Raw genomic sequence first — 19,387 nt, 5'->3', positions numbered from 1 at the left:
ATACCTGGAACTAGCCAATTAGAGCTTTGCCAAGAATGCAACCCAGAGTGCATCACTCAGTAGTCTAAAAAACAGCACCTGGTTAGCAAAAATAATTGGTTAAAAATAGGAAGTTATCAGTGCGACCACTTCTTCATTTTGGCCATTGAACTCCACATGAACTTTCCTCTTCCTAGGAGCACTCCCGGTGAGATTTTGCCTACTGGTCTACTTGAGCCTAGTTTGAAAGACCTGGATATACTCAGCTTGGAGGAGAGAGAGAAAACTTTGATAAGTGGAAGGGGTATGAATGGTGGTCAAACCTCAGATCCATTAGCCTTCCTCTGCTTGGAGATAATCCAGAACAATGAATAGATTTTACAGATTGCAATATTAAGCTCAATTTTACATGACCAAAAAACTCCATGATTAAAAACCACATGGTCGATGTCAGGAGACCATGGATTCTTTCTCTCTTTAGGTCTTCAAGGAAAAGTTGGACTTGTATTAGACGTAACAGAGAGGAGGCTCTTTAAGTGAGAGTTGGCTGCCAGTCTCTTGAAATTGGATTCTGGGATTCTAAATTAGATGCTGAGCAAGCATGAACCCCAAATCCAAACAGATTAGGAAGAAAATTTCTGTCAGAACTTTACCTCTCTTTCAAGTATTCTTCCTCCCACAACTCTGATTTCATGGTATTCCCATAAATTAGATGCCAGAGTGAATCAAAGGCTCTCCAATCTTTCCTGACTTTGCTTTGTGCGATTGCCTTATTTCTTGAAAGGGCTGTTGGGAGAATCAAATGAGATAGTGGATTGTCTAGGGGAAAGGGAGGGGGAGGCAGAGAGGGTTGGCCAGAAAGACAGAAAAGAGAACTTTGAATTGTAACTTTCAAAGAGAGTCTAGCGTGACTAAGTAAAGGACAAACCAGATGGATAAGTTTCATCAGTTTGCTCAAGGAGCACGACTTTTGATTTTCTAAAAGTCAGGATTCAAAGATGGACAATATAATCACCTATCACCAAATGGTATTAAGCACCTACTACATGTCATGCCGTGTGATCAATGCCGGGCATACAAGTAAAAAAGTGAGATGATTCCTACATTCAGGAAGTTTACAGTTTAAAGCAATGGGGAATAATGTTTTAGTTATCCTTGGGAGAGGTTTGAATTTTCTTCGATTAAAATTTCATCATCGTATCTGAAACTTCTTTTTTAATACATACATTTTACCATTGCTTCTGCAATTCTGTTCTTTTAGCCTCCTGTTACCCCTTCTTTCCATTAGCTAGGGGAATGAGAAGTCCTCAGGGAAGGGATATGAGTCACAGGATGAGGAAGAAGGTAGTGGGAAAGAAAAGGGGGAGTCATTCTTCCTTTTCCTTTCATATTTCCTTCCATCTCAAAATTTGTTTGAAGTGGGAATATACAAGCTCCTCTACTATGATTCCTCCTCTCTGACCCAAGATGTGTCACATATCATAGGAGGTCAAGGAACGTTGATTGAATTGCTTGATGGTTTGTGGGGTATTTTGGTGGCTGAGCGCCTTTCGTCATCTTCATCATCTATGGAGAGAAAAGTCTGGGAGGGTTTCTTTTACTTTTCAGCCAAAAAACATATGCTGTTTAGACTCTCCTGAGTTCCAAGGGGGAGGATCTAAATGAAGATGTCTGCATTTGACTAATGTTGGCAGTATTTCCATTAGGAAGGCCAAACTTTTGGAGCAATCCAGTGGCAGTCAGCCCACCCACCCTTTTAACTTTTACAGAACTTTGGATTTCCCTTCTTTGGTTAGTTTCTGAGACCAATGAGTTTGGACATAATCAGGAATTGAGTCATGATAATTATGGTTGTACCTTTAACTGTCATGTCAACTTATGTCACTGGATATGTGACCTACTCATAGTGGTGGGCACTCATTAAAAAAAATGAAACAGGAAAGAAAGTCAGGTTACAAAAATGGAAGGAACTTCTGGGTCTAAATTACCCAAATCATACTTTCTAACGTACCCAAAACCAGTATGATTTACAGTAGTTATCTTGACTTTGGGGGACCAGTGAAGAGTCATATAATCAGATCAACGTATTAGGGAAATTAACTTATTAGGCAAGAGTATGCTCTATATAAGACCTTCAGTAAAGAGAAACCCATTATGGACAGAACCAGCTACATCCAGAAAAGGAACACTGGGAAATGAATGTAAACTGTTATTTTTACCTTCTGAATCCAATTCTTCCTGTGCAACAAAAAATTCGGTTCTACACACATATATTGTATCTAGAATATACTGTAATATATTTAACATATATAAGACTGCTTGCCATCTGGGGGAGGGGGTTGGGGGAGGAAGGGAAAAAATCTGAATAGAAGTAAGTGCAAGGGATAATGTTGTAAAAAATTACCCATGCATATGTACTCTCAAAAAAATGTTATAATTATAAAATAAAATTAAAATTAAAAAAAAAAACTATATAAAAAAAAAAAAAAAAGAGAAACCCATTCCCAGAGTAGCCCTTTCCAATGTTAGATAGCTCTAATTTTGAGGAACTTTTTTTTTCTTCTGACATAAAATGTATATTTGTCTCTTTGTGACTTCCAGCCTTTCTCTTTATTTCTCCTTTCTGGGACCAAGCAGAGCAAATCTAATCCCTCTTTCTTTTCTAATTCTTAAAGAGGCCTATTGTGTCCCAATGAGGCTTCTCTCCTGCAGGCCCAGTTCTACCGACCTATCTTAATGTCTTCTCCTCTCTCTAAATTATTTATGTCTGTTTATTTCTATATGCTTATATATGTCCATTCTTTCCTTCCCCAAAGAAATAAGCTTTCTGAAGCCAGAATCTGATGGTTTTTGGTCTTTGTATTCCCAATACCTAGACCCAGATAGTTGCTTAATAAATTCTTGATTTCTTGGTTGATATAGCATAAACTTGAGATCCTTCCCCATATTTGTTGTACTCCTCTGGATATTGTCCAACTCATCAATATCTTTTCTACTCTGATTCCCAGAACTGACTATGGCCATCTAGTTGGGATCTGACTAGACAGAGACTATGTCTATATCTCCTTATTCCTGAATAGGATCATTGATCCTAAGGACTTACATTTAAATCTCCAAACTGGAAGAGCCTGGAAAAAAGCTTGACCAGAATAGCCAGAGATGTGCAGAGCATGACCAAACCGGAAGTTAGGTCAAGGGTTTGTAGAATCAGGTGGTACTCTTCATAGTGGGATGGATCCACACATACTGATGAGTATCTTATATAAGGAAAAGGAAATGTCACTGCATAACCCAGATAATTGGTTCCAGCAAATCCTGAAAATGAGTAGTAGCAATATGGCCCCAAAAGGGCAGATTGTATGGCAATTGCCATTTGAAGTGGACATCCGATGACACTCAAGATGGCAAAGGTGAAACTAGCTTCCCACTGAAAAGGAGAAAAAGGAATTGTTAATTTTTGTGGGGATTTTTTTTCCAAGTCATCCTAATCCTCTCCAATTAGATCTTGAGGATAGTTTGACAGCTAGCAAAGACAAGAGAGAAAAGCTTCCTTAAGCTAATGAAGAGGATAGATCCTGATTTAAAAAAAAAAAAAAAAGATTCCCTCCAACCCATTCTGGGAGTTCTCTGAATGGTGGTATTTCTGCTTTTGGGGGGCAAGGAAGACAATGGAAGGAATCATTTCATTGAGCAATGGGGCTTGAAGATACACTAATATTACTATGGAAATAATAATACTGGTAGAGACTAGATCTTTGAATTCACTAGAATGAGAAAAGGCCCTTAATTAGAATAGTTCAGCATCTCTTCTTCAAGTTATTGTATTAAGGAGTTGCCTAGGATACCAAGAAGTGAGCTGACTTACTTGCCCAGGGTCACACAGACAGTATGGGTCAGGGGTACACATTGAATTCAGGTTTTCCTGACTCCAAGGCTAGCTCTCTCTAAAAGCTCTTACAGAGAAGTAGAAGTAGTGTGATTTGGTGGAAGTAGAAGAAATAGTGTAATTTGATGGGGAAAGGCAGGCCTTGGAATTAGGAAGACCTCTCTAGCTTCAAGCAACTCTAAGAATTATTGAGTAAGTTATAAATGAGTGCCAGCCTTCAAAAGGTTTCCTTGCTTTTGAAGTATTGCCTCAATAATAGTGAGCAAGGTCATTTGACCTCTGTGGGTCCCAGTTTCCTCATCCACAAAAAAAAGGATTAGACTAGATAATTTCTAATATTCATTCCAATTGAAAATTCATGATGACATGATAGGAAACTCTGAGGAAGAGATATGAAGTCCAAAAGAAAAACACTCATTTGAAAGAGTTGCTTTCTTGTATCCATCCTACATACTATTATATAATTGATTAATCTTCTACACATATGGATCTAATCATCTGACTCTACCTTGTTCATTATCCTCCAGTGACTATCTGTTGCCTACTGGATGATTCTTACTCTCTCTCATCTGGCTTCTCCTTTACATGCTGAACTTTAAGTTACTTTCTCACTCTTTCCATGGTGTACCCTCTCTTCCAGCTCAGATGGATTATTCCCTGTTTCCAGGGCAAACTTTGTATTTTACCGCTTCCATGTCTTTGCATACCAGATCCTTAAAATGGCCTCTAACTACATGATCCTCCAACTATAGACATCCTATTCATTCTTTGAAACTCAGCTCGGATACAACCTATACCATTAAACCTTGCTTGTAACACCCAGTTAGGAGTATCTGTGTTTACTTTGAACTTTTCTAGTTTTTTATTATATTTCTTGCATGTACTTAGAGCATTCTTTGATATTTGGTTGTAGTCATATACAGGATCATAATTGGAAGGGTTCTTAGTGAATTAATCTAGTCTCTTCACCCTAACATGCTGTGTCTAATGTCTTTTCTCATTTATTAGATTACAGACAATTTAAAAAGAAGAACTAGGTCTCATTTTCATTGGATCTCTTTTAAAACTTAAAACAGTAGGCATTTAATGTCTTTTAAAACTGAATTTAATTGAGTTTTGATTTTATCATTTTCTTACTCTGTGAACTTGGGGAAAGGAATAGGAAATGAAACATGCTTTTATATAGTGTCAGGCACTCTTGTAAGGTCTTTGCAAATATTATTTGATCCTCACAACAACCCTAGGAATTAGATACTGTTATTATTCCAATTTTACAGTTGAAGAAACTGAGGCAAACAGGGACTTTCCCAGAGTCGGACAGCTAGTAACTGTCGGAAGCTTTGTTTTGAAGGAATTAAGGGGATGAGAACAGCAAGTGGTAGTGGGAATTAGGTAAACCATACTGACTCCATCTTCTGATTCAATTCTGGAGTTATCTTGGCTCCCTTTCTACTCAATTATAATTCTAGTTCAATTTCTGTCTTGTGAGAAAATAATATAATTGTGGAAATTATGGGAAAACTTTATTGTATTGCTTCTAACCTCCCTTGTGTGGCTGGGAAGTCTTAAAGGAGATCTTACATTATGATGATCAGATCCCAGTCAGATCTGAAGACTGATGAAAAGACCTTTCTCACAATTATACATCTTCAGAAGACCCACATGTTTTACCTGAAACCAGTCCTGCTCTAGTTAATCAGTTAATCATGTTTTTTTTCTTTTTTGATTGAATACTGACACTTGGAAGAATGGACACTTTTTTTTTTTTTTAATTTCAGGGAATATACCTGTTTACTTTCCTCTCCCAACTTGGAAAATCTCTGAAATTTCCTCTTATTAGAAATCAGATTACCTAATTTTGTATCCTGGTTAATTGTTTTCTTTTAATTAATGGGTTTTATTGGATTAATTGCTCCCCATATTTGAGGTCCTGATCTGTTGAGCAATTGACACACATTGCCTAATAAATCAATATGCTCAGGGGCTACTAAATGGTACAGTGGATAGAGCACTGGCTCAGGAGTCAGGAAGTCTTGAATTCAAATCCAGCCTCCAAACACTTAATACTTACTGGTTGTGTGATCCTGAGCAATTGACTTAATCTCAATTACCTTACCAAAAACAAACAATTGAAAAACTAATAACATAAATCAATATGTCCAGAAGCGCAAACCTTTGTTTCCTCAGTCATTTCATTTTTTTATCTGTCATAATTTGAACTCAGATCTTCTTGACTTCAGGCCCAGTGCTCTATCCATTGTACCATCTAGCTTATTTTGGGCTCCTTTCTAGCTATCTTTTCTAGTTCTAAATTTATGATCCCATTTATCTAAATTCACTAAGCTTAAAATGATGACATCAGGGATAGTCAATTCCCTCTGGGACATAAAAAAGCACAAAGGAGAGATTATTTTTATCCTCATTTCCAATTTGGGGAAATTTCTATATCTCTGTAATGCCAACTCATATGGTCCTATGATTTTTATTTATGTAATATTCCACTTTTTTATGACAGAGGCAGTAATATAGGCTGATTCACTCAAGATTTTCAGAATTAGTAGTTGAAATAAAGTTGTTTTTTTTTGGTTTAACTCTCAGTTTAGCAGAAGATTCAATGGATAGAATCCTTCCCTTAAAGACTGGAGATGTATCTTTACGAGGGTAATATTTTAAAAAAATGAACCACCTTACATTTGAGTGAATCCCAAAGATGTAACACAGAGTAGGGGTCAGAGAACCTAAGATTAAGTGTTAACTTTCCAATTAACTCTCCCAGGTCATGGGAAAGTCATTAACTTTGCTGGATCTTGGTTTCTACATCTTTATAGGGGATGGAGGTTGGACCAGAGGAATTGCAAGTATTATTATAGCTCTGTTGTTTTGGCATCTTCAACAACTCTACCTCCATAATAAACACCTGTAAATTTACCAGAGATCTTTGTGTCTGCTTTTTGTGAGCCCAGCGGACAAGAATGCCAACAGTAATTACCTGTTAGAAGGAGAAAAACAGAAAAAAATATCAATGAATGAATTCATGATTAGGGAAGATTGAGTTCATGTCATGGCATGATAGATCTATCATGAGCCAGAAAGGGCTATAAATGGCTAAGTTAGTTATTGACTGCATGTCCCTCAGCCGAATAAGAGATCAGAATTTAAGGAACCTCTAGTGAGAATGAGCAAAATAAATGATCATTGTGGTAAAGGTATAGTGTCCACAAGGGACAGAGTTCCACTTCCTGTTTTACCAGGATCCTAAGATCATAAACACAGAGGCAGTGAGGGGATACTATGTATAGAGTGCCAGAATTGGAGTCAGGAAGACATGAGTTCAAGTCCTGCCTCAAACACTTACTTAGTTGCATGATTGTGACTTGCCCACAATTATACAGCTAAGAAAATGTTTGAGGCAGGTCACCTAACTTTCAAGGGCAAGCCACCTAATGGCTCATCTATGAAATGAAGATAATTCCTACCTCCTAAAGTTGTTGCGTGGTTAAAATATACAAATATACAAAGAAAAATACATGTATACATGTATATATGTCTATGTATGTATTTGCATACCTTAAAGAATCATATAAATGTTAACTTATTATTATGAGCATTGAAAGTGATCACAGAGACCAATTAGGACAACTCTCTTACTTGTACAGATTGTGGAACTAAGAAAATCACCCAGAGAATAACATCTTGTGCAGGATGGTTACCTTCCCTAAGGCAATGAAGTAAGAAGATATATTTTTTACTTTATAACCTTATACATTAATATGTCACTATTATATTAATTTAATACAATATCATGAACATTCATATATTTTTGGAGGTCAGAGCCATTATTCAGAAGCTCCTATTCATTATATCGACTTGTCTTTCTTAATTCTTTTAGCTTTGCAATATACTTTGTACACATGATTTCCTTTGATCTGTAACCTCAGTTTCTCATCTGTAAAGAGATTGGATTAGATCTAAAGTCTCCTCTTACTTTAAGTCTAAGATTCTATAACCTTCACAACAAAGTATTTGTCATTGATGATTGAAGGAACACTGGGAAATGAGTGTAAACTGTTTGCATTTTTGTTTTCCTTCCCAGGTTATTTTTACCTCTGAATCCAATGCAACAAGAAATTCAGTTCTGCATACATATATTGTATCTAGGATATACTATAACACATTTAACATGTGTGGGACTGCCTGCCATCTAGGGGAGAGGATGGAGGGAAGGAGGGGAAAATTCAGAACAGAAGGGATAATTTGTAAAAAAGTTATAATTATAAAATTAATTTAAAAAATAAAGTATCAAAAAAAAAAAAAAAAGAAAAGAAAGGAAGAAAGTGAGTTTGTTAAAGAACACAGAGAAAGAAACAATGGTAGGATTTTTTTCCCATTTTTGTTCTCTAAGAAAGTCTGCATCCTTTATAGATTAGGGTAATATAATAGACTGGGGAACTATTTCTAATGTAATCAAGATCTCCCATGAGACTCAATTCAAGATGGAGGTTTTATTAGTTTAGCTTCAGTGATACCATTGTCTTAGAAGGGGCAATTCATGTATTCTCTGACAGCAGGAAGAAGGATTGGTGTTCAGGATAGAGATCTTTGAACAAGTAAGTGAAGGGTTGCATCAGAACTCAGCAAGGGAGAGTCCTTGACAAATCCTGCCAGGTTCTTGCTTGAGTTGGGTACCAGGTATGAAGAGTTAGAATTCTGTGGTCAGCCATTTCTTCCCAACTTACAAATCATGTGTCGTGGAATGTTCTGTGGTTGAAAAAGGACCCCAGGAAGATTTGTGCCTGGAATACGATTTAGAATATGAGCAGGTCTAAAAATGGCACCATCAGGGCCTCTGTCGGACAGATTGACGTGGCGCTACGCATTGTATCAACAATTTTAAGGAAAAAGGAAATCCAGGACATCGACCAAGCTGGTTTTGTGGCTTGCTGCTTTTGTAGACTGACTCTTTCCAGGTCTGGCAGATTTATTGTTTTGAGACCTAGATTTTTATTTTCCTGGCACATTTCATTTTGAATTTTGGATTTAAAGAATTTGCAGAATTTTTTTAAAGCTTCCTCATGTAGCTGAGCCCGAAAATTCAATCTTGGCTTGGCCATCCTATAAAGAGCTCGTGGATCAAAACTGAACCATCTGTAGTCGTGAGTGGTTACTGCAATCCGAAAGCTTCCAAGGGACCCTATATGATCTGGCCAGCATACATAAAACAACTTGAAAAGCCAAGTAGGATCAAAAGCCATTGTATTCTGACGTTGGGATGGAAGATGATGACCAAACTCCTTCACAATCAATATTTTCAAAGAGGGACCGCAATGCACACTTAATGCACATGTAACTAACTGAACAAATTAAAGCTGAAGCAGGATAGCAGCAGAGGAGGGTTGATTCCCCTCTGCTGGCTTCCCTCAGGGGAGAGAATTGAAAACTCTTGGATGATCAGTTTCCAGTTTCTTTTAAGAATTTTGGCATAAGTATGGCCTTCTCTTCCCTTCCCAAGCTGGAGAACACTGTCTGCTTACTGTGGCCTGGTATTTTTGTGAGGATTGTCTCCAGCCTGAATTTTGCTTTGTTTACACAGAACTGCAAAAAAGACTTTTGAGAGAGGAGGGCACAGCAGGAATGCAGCTATGTAAAGTCAGCCTTGTGGAGGGTAGCAGGAAGACTTGGCACAGATGCCCACTGTCTTTACTATCGGAGACTGGGAAGAGAGAACATGGATGGCCATCCACTTCCTACTTCATCAGGCATTTGAAATATCCCCCTTTTAAAAATTATGTTTCTTTTTTGGACGCTGGAGGGAGAAAGAATATCAGATTGCAAAGAGATCCCCCCCCAAAAAAAATCAGAGGAATTATATGTCAGAAAGATATCTGTAAACACAGATGAAAACATAAGCTATTGAGTACTGGGTGGGGTGATAAATTGGGGGAAACAGAGCAAATGATCACAGAAGGGATCTTAGATTATCTTCCAGTTCAACCCTCCCATATCGCTGATGAAGAAACCAACACTAATATGAGTAGTAAGCATCTCAACCAGGATTTGAACCCGGCTTCTCTGATTTCAGAGCCATTGATGTTTCCACTCCTCCACTATTTCCCAGGGAATAAACATGAATGAGAAATAAAGACTACTATGTAAAAATAACAACACATGCTATTATCATTAATATTAATAATTATTTTAATTACTATATATATAAAGAATACTATAGATTTAAATACTATAGATAGATTACTATAGATTTTAATTATTATAGATTACTAATTTAATTACTATATGTTTGTAATTTGTAATTTCCAGGATTTGAATTATCAAGCTTTTATTTCCTCACCCTCCAGTCTTCCTCCCCAATCAAAAGAAGAAGAAAAAAAGACAAGCCCTTGTAATAAGTATGCACAGTTAAGCAAAATAAATTCCCTCATAAAAATCCCCAAATGTACTGCTTGTCTTCCTGTGCACCATGAATCCATCACCTCTCTATCAGGCAGTAAACAGCAGGATTCATCACTGGTTCTCTGAAATGGTGGCTGGCTTTGCAGAAATCTGAGTTCTTAAGTTTTTTCTAAGTTTGTCAATTTACAATACTGGCTATTTTCCTGGTTTTGTTCATTTCACTTGAATCTGTTTAAAAATGTCTTCTCAGCTTTTTCTGAAATCCTATCTTTCAAAATTTCTTATGGCACAATAGTATTCTATTATCGTTACATACCATCATTTCTTTAGCCAGTGGATCTTTCCAGATATGTCTCCTTATTTCCCTTCACGCTACATTCCAAATAAATGGTCTGCCTACTGTTCACAGATAGATCACATTTTAACGCCTGCCTTATTCACCTAGGCAAAAGGAAAGCTGATCCTAGGTGAGCAATTATGTGCTCTTGACTTGAGAAATTGTCAAAGATTCTGTTGGCCTGCCAGAAATTTTGACCTTTTTTTCTATTCTTTGGGTTTCAGCACTATTTCTTTAGGCAGCTCCCACTAAATGGCTAAAAAAAAAATAAATAGCTAACCGTGTTGGGTAGAAGATATAGTAATGTATTAATCCATGGGGACCCATTGATCCAATAGCAGAAATCCCATTTTGGATAAGCTGTCAATTTGTTTAAAAAGGATGACTTGAGATATGGGATAGTTTTGATATAGGTGGTTATGCTGGGAGAGGGCTCTACTTTAGAGGTTTCTTGGGAAGCATTATGTGTGCAGCTCTGGATGTCCAGAAGGCAATATGAGGATACTGATACTCCCTCAGCAATGAAGAGGCAAACATGAGGGTTTAAACACACTTAACATTTAAGTCTAGGACTGAACCTCACAAGAAACTGCATAAAGGAGGAAAGGACTAGGAGACATGATTCTTGGGAACAATGAATGCATTTAGACAGGTCAGTTTAACCAGTTAGAGCCCTTTGCATTCAACTCTAGCTCAGCAGTCAGTTAAAAAAGACCCCACTTTCAATTCATCATTCAATAAGTAAACAAAAAACAATCATAAATTACATGCACAAGGTCTATAGTGGAGATCAGAGTTTTCCATTATGCATGCTTGGAAGCAATATCCAATATCCATAAAGAAGATAGCATCAATCAAACTACATTCCCTGGTCTCCTAAGACCTGGGATCCCACTAACTAATCCCTGTTACATTAGCTGCAAGACTATTATAATCAATCAACCAGCAGGATATCGGCAGGTAATTGTTATTGTTCTTCTTTGAAGAGGATCAGTGATGTCACCAAGGTGACATCTTGACAAGCTCAGTGAGTTGGATTTGTTAGGTGGAGCTGCACAAAGTCAGCCTTTCTCTCCTCCAGAAGTCCAGTGGCAAGATAAAAGTCAAGTGGCAATGGCCTCATGCAAGGCAGTGGAGTTACAACAAAGAAGAGCTAAATGGAGGCAGCTAGGTAGTGCAGTGAATAGAGAACAAACCCTGAAGTCAGGAGGACCTGAGTTCAAATCTGACCTCAGACACTTAACACTTCCTAGCTGTGTGACCCTGGACAAATCACTTAACCCCAATTGCCTCAGCAAAAACAAAACAAAACAAAAAAAAAAAACTATAATAATAATAATAATAGCTAAAAAAAAAATCTCTATTCCCAAGGAACTTAAAACAGTATGGAGGCTATAAATTAATTATTTTCACTCCTCCAAAGTTCCTTTTAAAAAATGTTCCTAGTTCTAGTCATCATCCATCTGGACCTAGAGTCTCAAAGACCTGAGTTCAAATCTAGCTCCATAAATTTAATAGCTACATGACTCTAGGCAAGTCACTTCATTTCTCTGTACTTCAATTTTCTCAACTATAAAATGAGGATGATAATAATGGGCATTTCCTTGCGGGGTTATTTCCAAGATCAAATAAGACAACATCTCTAAAGTACTTAGTAGAGTGCCTGCCTCTTAATAAATGTGTATTTGCTTCTTTTCTTCTTCCTAGTGATCTTTTATTCCATTCTGCTGTCAGAAACACTGGAATGTTTATTCCAATTTCTCATTTCTCCTAATTCTTCAAATGTTGATTTAAAAACAAAAACAAAAATAAGAATGCATTTTTAGCTTTACAAAAGCATTTAAGTTGATGTTTTCCTTTGCTTTCCCATGGACCTTATGAAGTGTGGACAATTATTTCCCCTCTTTTATAAACAAAGCTCAGAGAAATTAAGGATAATGCAGAGAGTAATTAAGGTGGGATTCCTACTCAAATGTTCTTGACTCCAAATCCAGGGCTCTAAGATTTTCTGAGTAATTTCTCTGCCTCATATTTATCCCTTGTCCCCTCCCCTTCTGTGGGAAAAAAAAAAAAAAAACAATCACCCTGAGGGGAGGTTTCTTTACTCACCCTGTGACCAACAATCCTGGGAAGATAGAGTTAGTCCTCACTACTGCCCTTTTGCCTCTCATCCATTTAATACATATATCATCTGCTGACTCCTCTGTGTTGTGACCAGTGGTATTGTCCCTTTAATATACCCCCCAAAGCTATGGGGAAGGGGAGGGGAGAAGTCATAAGTTGGGCCTCTAGCAACTGCCCAGTCCTAGTTTCCTTGGGCTAAAGGCAGTTAAACTCTGAACTTGAAACTTGAAAGGAATGGAAAGCAAAAAAAAAAAAAAAAAAAAAAAAAAGTAAAACAAACACCAACTTGAAATCAGCTGTAAATCATCTCCTTCCCTTTCTTTCTTTCTGTCTCTCCCAGACACAAAAAGGCTCACTGAAAGCAATTTTCACATGAAACTAGGAGGAATTGCTGACAGGAAGGAAGGAATGGTAAGCATTGTTGAGTCCAATTCAGTTTGACACTCATTGCTGTGTAATTCTGAGGGAATTATTGTAGTGGGAAAAAAAAGGCTAAGAATCACAAAGATTCCCTTAAAGAAGGTCACTGAGGGTGGGCACAGAACAAGACCCAAATGTTTGTTTAATCTCTGCCTCTTACCCACTGCCCCATCATTGCTATAGCTAGCAGGGGAAAAGTGGGCTGGGGGTGATGGGAAATTATCAGAGTAAATATGGTAACTCTGAGTTTGCTTGGCTGCAATACATCTAAAGAACTCAAAGCATTTTCCCAGAACAGGGTAATCAGTGTCCCAGGGTCTAAATTATAACTTGGGGAGAGGGTGATTTTTTCTAATGTAGATTAACTCTTTCTAAGGGCATCATAGAATCAAGGACAGGGAGCCAACTTTGGACTTAGGAAGACTTGGGTGCAAATCTGATTTTGACACGTATGGGCTGTGTGGTCCTGGACAAGTCACTTAATCTTTTCAATGTCCCCAAGAGACTTTCCAAGATCATAAATTGCACAAAACTTTATAATCTGCATTGATACCAATAATTATCACAATAAAAGTTTTTTATGCTAATGAACACAAGGGTCTAAACTGCTTATCACTATTTCTCCTTTCCCACCCCCTCAAATCAGTAACTCATTCAGGCCATTTGGTTACTAAGTTACAGCTTAAGCATCCTCAATAACAATGTGATAAAAATTAATGTAGCTTCTCAGTGCAATTTGACCGGGGGAACCTGCCCCACTGCCTCATTAATCCTTACAATGTCCTGGTTCAATTGGCTAGGTAGTGGATGAAGCATTTGGCACCTCAGTTTCTCTGGAAAGGAGATGGGGGGAGGAAGAGAAAGGGGAGAAATCAAGGAGGAGAGGGAGAGGGAGAAAGGGGAGAGAGGGATAGAAGGAGGGAGACAGGAAGACAGACAGAGAGATAAAGACAGAAACAGAGAGAGAGACAGGCAGGGAAAGAGACAAAAAGGCAGAAAGGGAAAGACAGCGAGAGAGAGAGAGACATAGACATAGAGAAAGACAGGTAGAGAGAGAGAGACAGAGAGACAAAGAAAGGCAGAGACACACAGACCAAGTGACACAGAGAAATACAGAGAGACAGAGAGATGGAGAGAGAGACACATCGAGAGAAAAGTTCCACAGTGAACCCTGGACTAGCCCAGGTTTTCTCTTTCCAACCTAAAGTTCACATTTCAGAATTTTGCTCCCTACTACTGTTTCTTAATAACTAATATTTCCTATAGTCTAGTTCAAGGAAAGGACTCTGATCGTATAAGGAGACAGAAGGAGGATATGAGAGTATGATATTTGTGAAGCATTCACAGAACTTTGACCCTAATTTGGTATTCCATAGTGGGTAAGGCATTAAAACCTCTCTGGATCTCATTTTTCTCTGCTGTAAAATGGGAATAATAATACCTGTACTGGGAGTAATAAAATAGATTTCATAGAATTGTCCTGAGATAACATGGAAAACACTTTGGGGCTACAGGAAAAAGACCACCAACTAACTCCCCAAACAGCAGAATTGAGACTCAGTGTTGCCATTATTCCCTTGTCCAGAGTCACTTAATCTCCCCACCCCTCAGTTTTCTCATCTGTAAAATGAAAGGATTGGATTGTATTTCTAAGATCCCTTCCAGCTCCAAATTGGATTCTATTACCTGAGAGCCTTATGAAAATATCAGTTACTCTTACTTATCTGATAATTTGATGATGGGAATTATCAGAGTAAATATGGTAAAAAAAAAAAAATCAGGACCAATAATTGTGATGTGGACTTGGACATTCTTAAGTAAGAGATTTCAAAAGTTTGAAAAACTAAGGTCACCTCTGTTGGTCCCTGAAAGTTGATGATCCATTGGCAAAAAAAAAAAAAAAATAATAATAATAATCAACATAATTGAAATGTACATTTACCTTTAATGTCAATAAGGGCTTTTTGAAGGCTAGATCAGTAGGTGATAATGGGAAGGCGAAGCTGTCAAAATGGTGAGGTGTCTTTTAAAAGGGAGTTCCATTAGGGAAAAGGTCAAACTGTTAAAAAAAAATGAGATATCATCCCCCCCAACTTAAATTATTTAAATAATTGATATACCATTGAAGGAGAAAGCATGCTAAATGTTTTTGGGGGGTGTCAGCTCCCATTCTCTGCCCTTTCTCCAGTCGTGGTTTATTAGAAACCTGGGTTAGGCTCCAGCTTTTAGGCTTTATTTGCACTGAGGATAGGGAAGTCCTACCTGTTTGAGGAAAGAGGAGAAAGTTTATGTCGTGTTTGTGTGGGGGGAGAGGTAGAGTGTATGGAGCTTCACTTAGGTGATCCAGCAACAAGGAGCAGGGGGCAAATTTCCTTAAGTAACAAGGGATTTGGGCAAAGGGTTTTAATAAGAGGCAGGATCGAGCAGAAGGGATAAGGATGGAAGTCACCTAGATGGTTCAGAAACAAAAGGGAAAAAGTTCCATAAACAACAAGGGACTTGGGCAAAGAGTTCTAATAGGAGGCAGGATAGAGCAGAAGAGACAAGGATGGAGGTCACTTAGAAGGTCCAGAAACAAAAGGGGCAAAGTACCTTAAGTAACAAAGGACTTGGGCAAAGAGTTCTAATAAGAGGCAGGATAGAGCAGAAGAGACAAGGATGGAGGTCACTTAGATAGTCCAGAAACAAAAGGGGGCAAAGTACCTTAAATAACAAAGGACTTGGGCAAAGAGTTCTAATAAGAGGCAGGATAGAGCAGAAGGGATAAGGACGGAGGTCACTTAAATGGTCCAGAAACAAAAGGGGAAAAGTTCCCTAAGTAATAAGAGACTTGGGCAAAGGGTTCTAATAGGAGGCAGGATAGAGCAGAAGAGACAAGGATGGAGATCACATGGTATGTAAATGGAATGTGCCATTGTGCAAAGGGTTCAGAGTAGAGAATCTAGTCCAGACAAACTATCTATGACCTTGGACAAATAATTTTTGCTTTTCCTCAAAATAAAAGGAGGGGGCTAGATGTGATAACCTAGAAAGTCATGATTGTGTTTTTTGAATCAAAAACCTAGGATATGATTAGACAGATGATAAAGGATGAGATAAGGAGGAAAAGGGAGCTAGAAATTACCATGTTTTCTTATTGGCAGGTCTAGTCCTGGAGATTGTTTTCCCATCTCCTATTTCAGGGATAGTCCTGTCACTCCAATTTCTGCTCTGGGGTATTGAGGTGGTAAATGGAAAAGGCTGGGGCTGGAGTCAGAGTTCAAATCCAGCCTCAGAAACCTACTAGTTGGACCCTGGGCAAACCACTTAATCTCTCTTTGTCTCAATTTCCTCAACTGTACAATGGGAATAATAATAACTACCTCCAAGGAGTATAGAGAAATCATTAAATTCAATTAGATATATTTGTAAAGCACTTAGTATAGTATAGGGGCATATAGTAAGCATTAAATAAATGATTGTTCTCTTGCCTTTCCCCTTGCCTTTGCTCTGAATAACAGCTCAAGAAAGACCTTCAGAGTTTTCAGTTACATATATTTAATTTTACAATTATTTATTAAGTGCCAACTTATGCTAGCTATCATCCTGTTCAAGGTCCTGAGGATAATAAAAGCTAGCATTTATATAGGGTTTTGAGGTTGGTAAAGTACTTTGCATACATTATCTCATTTGATCCTTACAACAACCCTAAGAAGGTGTTATCTTACAGTTGGGGGGGTGGGAGGAAAGGCAGACAGAAATGAAGGTGACTTGCCCCAGAGTAACACAGCTTAATAAGTATTTGAGAATGGATTTAAACTCAGGACTTCTTGACTCCAGCCCAGGTGCAGTGGATATTACACCAATTGCTGTTTTTGTTGGAATTTGTTCTTCCTTCTGGAAGAAGACCATAATATTGAGGAAGGTGAGGAGTTGGATTTAAGTGAGGAAGGGCAAGGCAAAGTCACCAGCCTCAGTCTCTCCTCCAGAACCATCTGGATCCAGTGGCAAGATATAGATTAGGATGATTGGAAATGGGCCTGGATCTAATGGGAGGCACTGGACTTTTCAAGGTAAGGTCTTTAACAGACCTCAGTTTGATTGAGGCAATGCCCTCAGTGACTAAGGCTAGGTAAGAAATGAGGCAAAGAATGGTTTCTTTTATCTAGTTAAAAAATCAATCTGGGAAGGGAAGATCTTCAGGGTTTCTTGTCAAAATAGAAACAATTTCTCTTTGCTTTCACTCTGAGCCATCAGAGCCACAAAGAGCAATGAAGCTTGGGTTGGGACCTATTGTTGGCTAATCAGTTAGAGTCAGAATGGTTTGGGTTGAAGGCATAGTCCTTTAAAAAAGAAATCTAGCCTGTAAGCCCCAAGATATCTTATGAGGTTTCACTGATCAAAATTCGCACCTGCCATTATGATTCTCTGAGTGGATAGAGAAAGAATAAAGAGGGAGAAAAGGAAGGAGAAAAAAAAAGGAAAGGAAAGAAGGAAGAAGGGAAGGAAGGAAAGAAAGGAAAGAAGGAAGGGGCAGCATTGCTCAACTGAAACTGGCTAATTTAATCCATAGTGGTGCAGCAACTACTACTCACATTGTTTTTTGTCCTTTATTCTCAAAGAAGACCATAACATCAGGAAGGTAATGTCATGACTTTCAAATCAATTAGTTTTAAGTGAGATGATTATAGACAATGTAATCCAACCTCTATATTTTACAGATGAGGAAACTGAGGCAAATAGCAGTAAGTAACTTAATCAGGTTCACACAGGTACTAAGCCATATTTGAATGCAGGGTTTCCTGACTTCAGGCCATGTGCTCTATCCACTGCACCACCTAGCTGCCAGAAAGATGATTAGAGATCATGAAATTAAATGCCGTTTTATAGATAAAGGAACTGAGGTCCAAAGAAGCAAAGGGACTTGGCCAAAAAGATAAAGTTAGTTAGAATCACAATTGGGACCATGAACAGGCTTCCTTCCTCCCAGCTAAGTGTTTCTGATATTATGACTCAGAAGCATAATGAAATGTGATATGCGTCCTATTAGAATAACAGCATTACAGAGTTGGAAGGGACCAAACCATGCCTGGAAAACAATCCCCATCTCAACACTTCACAAATGGAATATCAATCTGAAATGTGTCTCCTTTTCCACATTGTTCCCCATTCTCCTGTCTGGAGCAAGGTTAAACCATTTTTCAGAGTTTTCAGATACTAGAAGACAATGATTATGATCCCCCCATATCTTCTCTTCTCCAGCTTAAACATCCCCAATTCCTTCAACTGCTCATCACCCCTCAGATCATGGCAAAATCCCACAGTGCCTTCAAAGTCAAGTCAAGTCATCCAGTCAAAATGAAATTATGCTCAGTGGGACCGTGCCAGTGTGCATTCCTCTCTTTTATTTTTATTACTTTTTCACATGGTTTATGCTTATATTTTCAAAATTAAAATATCAGGAAATAAATTCCAAGAATATCTCAGAGCATCTGTTTAGGGGAGAAAAAAAAAGATGTAATAAATCAAACAGCTTTTCAGACTTACCAGAATAATCAGTCATTATTTACTGCATAAAACCAAATGAAACTATCCAATTAGACCAGTAATTACAAGAATGATGTATTTCTATTTTAGCCAATTTTGGCCAATGATTTCCAGTTGTGGCACTCACTAAAATTTTATCCTATGGACATTATAGAGGATTTCAGGAGGTGGACATCTTTCTCCTCATCACATTTAATATATACGAGTCCTACCAGAGCTCCATTCCAGATGGGACAAGCGATCCGGGTACTCCATCCAGTGAACCAGGTCTTGTAGGAAAATACTGGGAAGAAAGCAAAGATCCCAGAGAATATGCTCAGTGTTCCAAACATGATAAGGACCAGGCTGGCACACTGAAATGGGCTCCTCATTTTCACTTGGGTCTAGGAACTCAAAAATGTTTCACTGAAGCATGGCTTGAGTTGTGTCTTTAAACACATGTCTCTTAGTTGCTGTAGCCATGGCACTCAGGCTGCTGCCTTCTTGGGCAATGAACAATACATTCTTTATAAAGAAAAAAGGACTTGAACTGATTCTAATATGTTTTTGGTTTGATGACAGGAGAGGAAGGCTGAGAGAGTGAAGAAAGACAGATGGAGACACAGGAGGAAAGAGAAATGAATAGGGAGGAAGATGAAGAGAAGACCTGGAGAAAAAGGAGAGGAGCATAAGAGAAAGAGACAGGAAGAGAAGTAGACAGATGACAA

The 19,387-nt window shown here is 38.1% G+C and overlaps 1 protein-coding gene across 3 annotated transcripts in view; it reads right to left on the bottom strand.

The window, feature by feature from the left end:
- Nucleotides 1–19,181, bottom strand: part of TMEM212 (transmembrane protein 212) — a 36,791-nt gene extending 17,610 nt beyond the window's left edge. The window contains exons 1-4 of one of the 3 annotated variants that reach the window (XM_074298193.1): nucleotides 18,893–19,181; nucleotides 6,795–6,854; nucleotides 3,083–3,406; nucleotides 472–1,545 (exon numbers count right to left, since the gene is read on the bottom strand). In XM_074298193.1, the coding sequence (XP_074154294.1) occupies nucleotides 1,459–1,545; nucleotides 3,083–3,406; nucleotides 6,795–6,854; nucleotides 18,893–19,051 (630 nt within the window). In that variant the 5' untranslated portion in view covers nucleotides 19,052–19,181 and the 3' untranslated portion in view covers nucleotides 472–1,458. Of the gene's footprint in view, nucleotides 1–471; nucleotides 1,546–3,082; nucleotides 3,407–6,794; nucleotides 6,855–18,892 lie in introns of those variants that run through there. The other 2 variants (XM_074298194.1, XM_074298195.1) reach the window with 2 other exon arrangements.
- Between the last annotated feature and the right edge of the window lie 206 nt (nucleotides 19,182–19,387).

The sequence above is a fragment of the Sminthopsis crassicaudata genome, chromosome 3, assembly GCF_048593235.1.
Source record: "Sminthopsis crassicaudata isolate SCR6 chromosome 3, ASM4859323v1, whole genome shotgun sequence".
NCBI classification, from domain to species: domain Eukaryota; kingdom Metazoa; phylum Chordata; class Mammalia; order Dasyuromorphia; family Dasyuridae; genus Sminthopsis; species Sminthopsis crassicaudata.
The sequence above is the reverse complement of the archived record's forward strand: the minus strand, read 5'-3'. Positions and strand labels throughout refer to the sequence as shown.